This window comes from Nematolebias whitei, chromosome 23 (genome assembly GCF_014905685.2).
Source record: "Nematolebias whitei isolate Nwh7 chromosome 23, NemWhi1, whole genome shotgun sequence".
In the NCBI taxonomy this organism is placed as follows: Eukaryota; Metazoa; Chordata; class Actinopteri; order Cyprinodontiformes; family Rivulidae; genus Nematolebias; species Nematolebias whitei.
This window is the reverse complement of record NC_056520.1, coordinates 508,855-516,814: the sequence shown is the minus strand read 5'-3', so window position 1 is coordinate 516,814 and position 7,960 is coordinate 508,855. Positions and strand designations below refer to the sequence as shown.

Genomic DNA, 7,960 nt, shown 5'->3' with positions numbered 1-7,960 from the left:
ACACCTGACACACACACACACACCTGACACACACACACACCTGACGCTGTCTCTGCAGGGCTGCTTCCTGTGGTTCCTCTGTCACCCAGTCCTCGTCCTCACGTCCGGCGTCTTCAACGACCACCAGAGAGAAAAGGTTCGGCCCCTAAAATAAAAACGTTTTGTCTGAAATTCTCCTCCAACCCGCGGACGTTTGACGTTTTCGTCTCCGCAGGTGGTGACCATCGGCGTGATCCTGTGCCAGTCCATCTCCATGGTGGTCCTCTACCAGCTCTTCCTGTCTCGCTCCCTCTACTGGGAGGTGTCCTCCCTGTCCTCCGTGTCCCTGCCGCTCACCATGTCCAGAACCAACCACAGGGGGCGCTACTGAGGACACCGAAGGTCCCGATACGAGCGGATCTCCGTCTGTGGGGCGGGGCTGAGCTCCAGGAAGTGTTCTCCTGCGCTGCTAGCCGTTTCCTGGGAAGGACGATGGCCATCGTCACGGCAACCAGGTTGACAGGAAACCACGAGAAAGACGCACGGCCCTCAGGCGGCGAGGCGGACGTCGGGATTAAAATGATTTATTCCGGACGGGACAAAAAGAAACACTGAAAATAATAAGTTATAAAAGCGGCGGCTCGGATGTTTGGACGGTTTGAAACGGCACAAAACGTCGGACGATCAAACTTTTATTTGTCAGCCGAAATATTACAGATGTTACAGATGATCCAGCTGTCAGGGTTTGTTGCTGTTTGTTTATTGGAGGGGCGGGACTTATCGGAGGTGATGACAGTAACTGGACGGGTCGGTGGGTCAGAACCGAAGACATGATCATAGAAGGTGGACGCAGTCCCGGTTGTTTGTGTAGCCAAAGAAATGATGTCACTGTGAACAGAACCGGATGAGCCGGCAGCATTTAGTTGTTATTTTTTTTACTGTAGCTGCAGAATCCTGCATGACCTGAACTAATAACGAGAACCAAAGTTCACTTCACTTTCATTCCACTCCCAGTTCAAGATGTTCCGACGCTGACCAAGCCGAATGTTTTGTAAAATATTTAACATTTTTAAGTCTCATAATGGAGCTTAGCCAACGAGCTTAAACTAAATGGTAACATTTTTAGGAAATGTGTATATAAGCAAAAAAACATTTCAGAGAGGCTGGATCTCTTAGAAGTAAAGATGGGCAGAGGTTCACCAGGCTGCAAAAAAACAACTTCTACGTTTTGCATGCCCCGACGTCTTCAGTGTTTGGGTTATAAATAAAGATATTGATCACATAACAGCTATTCATTCAACTATTTGTTTTATGTTTTTTAAGTGTTTGCCGTTCAGTTTCTATTCAGCTCCATTCATGCCTTCAAGTTGCATCAATAAAATAAATGTGTAATTCTTTGTGTCGGGTGAATCATGTTTTTAACAAAAAAGTGGTGTTGACTGATCAAAGTGGCAGCATCTACAGAGAGAAAATGAGAGGACCGAGAATACAGCCCTGTGGCACGCCACAAGAGAGAACACTAAAGGAAGACAAATCACCAATCGTGGCAGAAAAAGTTCTGTTGTTCAGTTCGGAGGTGAACCACTCGAGTCCTGAACCAGATTTACCAACGTAAAGGTTTAGACGAGACGGGAGGACATGATGATGTCATTATGGACTTTAACAAGGCTGACTCAGTACTGTGTCCAGAACCAAATCCAGACTGAAAGTAGTAAAATAAATGTTTTTATTAAGAGGTTTCCTGTAAACAAACTACTCTTAACCATATTTAGCAGGTCCCAGGTTGGTCATGGCTTCATCTTAACTCCTACAGCAGCACCTAATAATTTAAATATTCTCTAATCCCTCAGTAACGAGCTTCTTGGCTCAAACCACCTCGTTTACAAGATTAAACTTGAATATAGAGCTCAGTTTGAATCATTAAATGTTTGACAGTCTCATGAAATTAATATTAGGAAACTGTCAAATCTCAATGGTTGTGCATTTATTTCCACATACAGTATGTATATATATATATATATATATATATATATATATATATATATATATATCTACTGAGATAAGAAACTTGTGATCATGCCAACTGTAATAAAATATATATATATTTTTTTTTATTATTAATTTGTACATAAAGGCGTAAACTGTGTATTATGTCCGCAGAACAGCAGTAAAAAAATAAATAATTTAAAAAGGGTCGTCACGAACAGGATTCGAACCTGTGCGGGGAAACCCCATTGGATTTCGAGTCCAACGCCTTAACCTCTCGGCCACCGTGACTACGCATGCCTCGACGCGTCACTATGACGTAATATATATGTCAACCAGCAACACCGATCAAATTCCTTCGACTGCAGATAGAAGCGATACCATTAATTTTACCATTCAGTAACAATCGCTGTTAACGTTTTATTTATTGCTTTTATTTATTATTTACTGACACGTGACAAAAGTCGGGTGTCAGAGCAGAGGAGTCGTGAATCTGACATTTTACCGAACGGAACAATTGTTGCAGCACCTTACCTCTGCATTTTCAACTTGTTGTGATGCCACCGCAGTTATGCTGAAAACATGAATCTATTATTACTCGCTTGCTAGAACCTTCCAGGTTTGCCATTTTTACACACATGTCTATAACATGATCCAGCAGAGACCCCTGCTTAGAGGCTGCGGTGCGTTCAAGGACAGTTTGAAGAAGACGCAAGACGATATTTGGATAGCGCATTAAAATTTAAAAAACTTTGAATAGTCAGTTATATTTGAAGTTATTTATCACTTCTATATCATAATTATTTATTTCTATAAAGGTTTATTGGCAGCATCAAGCTGGGACTTTTTAAAAACTAACGCGGTTTACTTTTTATAATTTAGTAAACGCATCACGCGTGACGTGTACAAGATACTACATTTTTATTGGCCTTTTCGTTTAAGCCCCGCCTTCCTACGATGAGCATTTATAGCATTTAGGAGAAGCAGCTAGCAGCGTTATCAGCAATGACAATGATCAACTGGAAGGTAATTTAAATAAAAGTTGTTATTTTTAGCGATGTATCTCATGCTTTGTTAATACCAAACAATTCTTATTTTCTTGAGTTTGTTTGTGGCTGATTTATCACATCATGCTAACCGCTCCATACTTCTGTCTCAGTTTAATGTAAGTAACTTTACTGTTTTAAGATTAAATAGTGAGTATGGTTTGGTTATGACTTTATTTTATTTCGTTGGAGACTTGACGTGTGAATCTAGTTATGAAACAAGCTGAAATTTATACCAAATCCGTTGAAAACAACATCCAAAACAGCAGTAAAAGTTTAATTTTTCATCAACATATCAAATTATAAGCATGCCGAATTTAAAAGTACTTCATGATGAGTGGAATACTCTCTTTTTGAGTTTCTCTTTAAATCAAAATGCCCGTGTTTTTAAAAATTGCAGTTTTGTTAATGAGGTTTGGTACGCGTGGTGTCCAGCTGTCCCTCTTTAAGCCCCGCCCCTCTGTGTGACCAAATTAACTCTCCAGTGGACAGCTGGTGTTTGGGCTGATGGTTCCACAGCTTTCCACAGCTTTCCATTCAATCAACCAATAAACATTCACTTATAAAATCAAATGTCCAACTAGGTGATCAAAGTGCTTCAAGGTACAGAAGGTAAAACGGACATTAGGAACAATACAAACATTCCAGAGCGTCACCAGATATTAAAAGCCTGCCAGAATAAAAAGGTTTAAGATTAGCTTTAAAAAGGCTCAGGTCAGTGCTGAGATATATATATTTAGTTAGTTAGTTTTATTTTTTAACCTTTATTTAACCAGGCAAATCCCATTGAGATCACAGATCTCGCTTGCAAGGGAGGCTTTGGTCTGAAGGCAGACTAGTCAGTCAAGACCATTTAGAGCTTTAAAAGTGAACAATAAGAGCTTAAAATCAATTCTAAAACAGACTGAAAATAATAAAGAGAAAAGAAAACTGAAGATGTGTTCACATTTGGGAGCAAAAAGTCCTCGTTTAAAAAAACTAAAGAGGCTACTTGTTTATCAAACTTCAAAAGCCTTGTCAAGTCACCCAAGTTTTATGTCTGTTTATTCAAGTTACTACCTCTAAGCATCGTGGGTAAATAAATCTGTAAATTGTCTGCATAACTGAAAAGTGGTATCAATTGATCAAAGTGGCAGCATCTACAGAGAGAAAAGGAGAGGACCGAGAATACAGCCCTGCGGCACACCACAAGAGAAATATTCAAGAGAAATCTCCAGTCATGTTAGAAAAGGTTTTATTGGTCAGGTCAGAGGTGGACCACTCGAGTGCTGAACCAGATCTACCAACGTACTGGTTTAGACGAGACAGGAGGACAACAGGTCCACTGTATCCAAAGCAGCAACAGGACACTTTACGTTCATGGACACGATGATGTCATTATGGACTTTAACAAGACGGACTCCGTACCGTGTCAGTGATGAGTTTTTTTAAGAAGGGGTCTAACTATGGTTTAAAAGCAGCAGGGACCGTCCTTGAAATAACATGGTCAATTAAAAAAAACAGGTTTTTGTTGTAAAGGATCAGCTGAAACCAGCCAAAGGACGCCATTCAGGAGTGATTTAATCTGTCCAATCTGTCCACAGGCTTTGGACAATGTCCCCCTCCTGTTTTACATCCTGGCCCTGAAGACGCTGCTGCTGTGTCTGGCCTTTGCAGGGGTGAAGATGTACCAGAGTAAAAAAGCAGAGGAGGCTCTGAAGAAACAGCGGCAGGCTGAGAGGAGGAAGCTGGCCCAGGAGACCCAGGAGCTCCTCGACAACCTGAAGGAGGACTGACCCAAGCAGGAGAACCAGGTACGACGTCTTTTCATTTGAACTTTGTGCTTATTCAGGCAGTTCTGAGGCTCATGCATCCACCTTCAGTGGTGGGCACGGGTCTGCTAACGGCTAACAGCGAGGCTAACTTTTCCTTTAGCAAATTAGCGTTCATGTTAACTTTGGAAACAGTTAGCGGAATTAGCTTCCACTAAATTAGTTAAAGCTAACTTTAAGTCCACTAACAATTCACGTTTGGTCCTATCTGTTGTGGGCGTGTCTCAAAGAGTTCGTTAGACGCACTGTTGGCTGAGTACGTGTGCACGTGACAAGACGTGGTCGACGCAGCAGCAGCTAGCTGAACAGCTAGCTAGCTAGGTCACTTACGACTTTGTGTGAGGGACCAGTATCGGCTTGTCACAGATAAGCGTCATGCGCCTTGTGCGTGCAGCATCTTCAGCACTTTGCGTGTCCACCTGTTACGCAGAGCTTTGGCTGAATTGCCACACATGGCCCCGCCCACCTTCATGGCCCCGCCCACCTTCAGATCAAACCACCAGAATCAAACTAACATCGGCAGGTGTGTGTCAGTCCCACCAGTCTTCAACGGGACATCTGTAGCAGTTAGCCCGACAGGCAAAGACCTTGTATAATATTTAACCTGGATTTCTGACTTTGACCTTGAAACTTTAAGTTTATGGCCGTATGTCGCGTTTAAAATATAAATCGTGATTTTTTTTTTTCCATCTTTGTTCTTTTCCTCCTGATCGGATCAGTTTTCTCCAGGACCAGAACCATGGAGGACTTCGGCGCTCTTTGATAGACCGATGAGTCTCTGCAGGTGGTCTACCGATCTGTAGACTGATCGTGGTCACATCCATGGACGAGTGGAGGCAGAGACGATGGAGATTCTTTTTCAACCTTCAGCACCAGATTTTTATGCGTCAGAACTTCAGCTGCTCTGTTCAACTTGTTGGACCGGGTTTCTAAAAGGACTACATGGCGATAAAACCAACGTTACTTGTTCACCTCAGATGGTTTGTTCCACGCACAACCAGCTTTTCATATTTATGGAATAAACTTGATTTTACTCAATCTGAAGACTCGTGTGGTCCTGTGAGAAGGCGACTCAGAACCCATTTAGGTTCCTGCAATCCGGCACCAGTGACTCTAGAAACCCGTGGAGTTCAGACAACGAAGACCTGCTGTGGTTCTGCTGGTTTCTGGAGGCTCCTGGTCGTCCTGAAGGAGATTTCTCCAAAAGCTTGATTCAGATCAAAGTCAGTCCCGTGGACAATCTGATCCACATCGTCCAGAACCAGGTCCAGAACCAGAGATCGTTAGAGTTGAAGGTTTAAACTGAAAACATGGAGAACACGTGGTTCTCCTCCCAAGTTTTATTATTTAAAGTTTCTTTTCCTCCCTCTTCGTTCAGGTGTTGTGTAGAAAAATGTGCCCCGACTGGAGAAGCATCAAAGCAGAAGAAAACTGAACCCAGGTCCAGAAGGACGGCTTTTATTTTGAAAAGCAAGCGTTTTTAGTGCCGACACACTCAGACGTCACACGTTGTCTCTTTAAATTCTGTTTATAAATTAGAACATTAGGCATGCAGTACCTCATCAGCCGCTGTCGTTTTCCACAGAAAACAAACAAAAACAAACAAACGAATCCCTTAAGGTCCAGATGAAGCTGCTTGGAGCATGAAGCCATGTGCACAGTTTGTGGTTGCATAGAACGGTACACGAAATCCTCTTGTTCAACCAGCATGCCGGTTTTTTTGTTTTACCGCACGCGACCCAAACGTTTTTTTTACTGAACCTCGCTCGTATGTACATTTATTTACGTTAGAAAAATAACCGCCAAATGTTTTTAATAGTTTTAAACCCAGAAAATTAGCCATGACAAGAGTTGAGCTACAAAAAAAGGCAAAGGGTTAAAATATGCAGGTTTTGTTTGAGGGTGGTGGTCTGGAAATCCCTTCTGATTGTCTCCAGGAGCCCGGCTCATCGTTACTCGACTTTCATGAAATAATTCAGCCAAGAGGGCAGTGACGTTTCTGCTCGTAAAACCGTCGCCAACCTGTGAAACAAAAATAAGGAACATCTGTGATCGCGCGTCAAAAATCTTTTTTTTACCCAGATCTAAACTCGGTGACCCAAATTCAAACGTGACGTCGGGCTGAGCTTCAGGTCGTCCAACCGGAGGTCACGAATGAGCAGGACAGTGTTGGGAACGTTCGAACGTGTCCGGTTTACAACGGTGTTTATGCTAATTTAAGAGCGTGGGAAAAAACAGCCAACAGGAGCATCCAGACCACGGTCCTGGACCTCGTCGTGTCCCGAAAAGGACCGCAGCGCTTTGAAATAAAACCACAGAAAGGCTCGGATCGAGTTTTACATCTTGGATTGACACCTGTGTTTCTCCTACCGTTCTACGAGGAGGGCGCCCCGCCCTGTCCACAGAACCGAGCGCCCCGGACAACTGCCGCAACGCACATAGTGCTTATCTAGCAGTGCGCAATACAGACACGCTAGCTAAAAAGCTACAGAGGTAGCGCTCCACAGATGTATATCCGTAGCGCTCCGTCTCCCTCACGCTGAGCCATTCCCTTCACCCCCCAGCCTTCATTAAAAAACCACGTAAGAGAGTGCCCTGTAAGATGCGTAACCTGGGGAAACACTGGACGCTTCGTTTTGCTGCCACCTAGAGGCAGTTGCTGGTTCTGCGCCGGTAGCTGCCGTCCTCGAAGCTCCACGTCTGCACGATAAATGCTCCGGACGCCGCGGGGACAGATTTTAGCGTTTGCGGTCTCGCTCCGTTCTGTTGCGAAGTGACGCCAGACGTGAAAATGTTAAAGGTTATAAATGTGTTTGGGCGGCTCGGCTGACTTTAGTCGTTAAAATGAGTTTAAGGAACTGCTCACTACTTCCTGTCGGCTGAATCTCCACATTGCAACTATTTAATGGTTCTGTTTTTCAAGAGTTCACGCTGTTTAAGCTCAGCGACGTTTCTGAGTTCAGGGTTGGTACACCGTTAAAAATAAAGGTTATTTAGAACATGTTGGCTGCACGGTGTGACCGAGTGAACGTTGAACATTTTCTCGTGAAAACTTTAAATTATTACCAGCTTGTAAATTAATATGAGGCTTTATCACATGGATGACACGTTTAAAGATTGATGCTGCACATGAGCTCG

The 7,960-nt window shown here is 43.3% G+C and overlaps 3 protein-coding genes and 1 non-coding gene across 4 annotated transcripts in view; 2 read left to right on the top strand and 2 right to left on the bottom strand.

Moving 5' to 3' along the window:
* Positions 1 to 869, top strand: part of gpr180 (G protein-coupled receptor 180) — a 6,497-nt gene extending 5,628 nt beyond the window's left edge. Inside the window, exons 9-10 of the mRNA XM_037696642.1 lie at positions 59 to 136; positions 215 to 869. Of these exons, the coding sequence (XP_037552570.1) occupies positions 59 to 136; positions 215 to 370 (234 nt within the window). The 3' untranslated portion in view covers positions 371 to 869. The remainder of the gene's footprint in view (positions 1 to 58; positions 137 to 214) is intronic.
* The window catches only part of LOC119428937 (dTDP-D-glucose 4,6-dehydratase), an 11,339-nt gene extending 8,703 nt beyond the window's left edge, over positions 1 to 2,636 (bottom strand). The window contains exon 1 of the mRNA XM_037696645.1: positions 2,500 to 2,636. The gene's annotated coding sequence lies outside the window, so the exon portion shown is untranslated. The remainder of the gene's footprint in view (positions 1 to 2,499) is intronic.
* On the bottom strand, positions 2,175 to 2,256 carry trnas-cga. Its single transcript has one exon. It is a non-coding gene; the product is annotated as a tRNA-Ser (tRNA).
* A 283-nt stretch (positions 2,637 to 2,919) lies between the features above and the next one.
* On the top strand, positions 2,920 to 5,902 carry LOC119428698 (small integral membrane protein 11A-like). The gene is made up of 3 exons (XM_037696370.1): positions 2,920 to 2,991; positions 4,595 to 4,804; positions 5,542 to 5,902. Exons 1-2 carry the CDS (start codon positions 2,971 to 2,973, stop codon positions 4,784 to 4,786), a joined length of 213 nt encoding a protein of 70 aa, XP_037552298.1. The 5' UTR covers positions 2,920 to 2,970; the 3' UTR covers positions 4,787 to 4,804; positions 5,542 to 5,902.
* Positions 5,903 to 7,960: the final 2,058 nt, after the last annotated feature.

Bases quoted from the DNA above. Each gene is read 5' to 3' on its own strand.
- LOC119428698 (XM_037696370.1), top strand. From the start codon at position 2,971: ATGACAATGATCAACTGGAAG. The intron at 2,992-4,594 runs GTAATTTAAATA...ATCTGTCCACAG, and splicing joins TGACAATGATCAACTGGAAG to GCTTTGGACAATGTCCCCCT.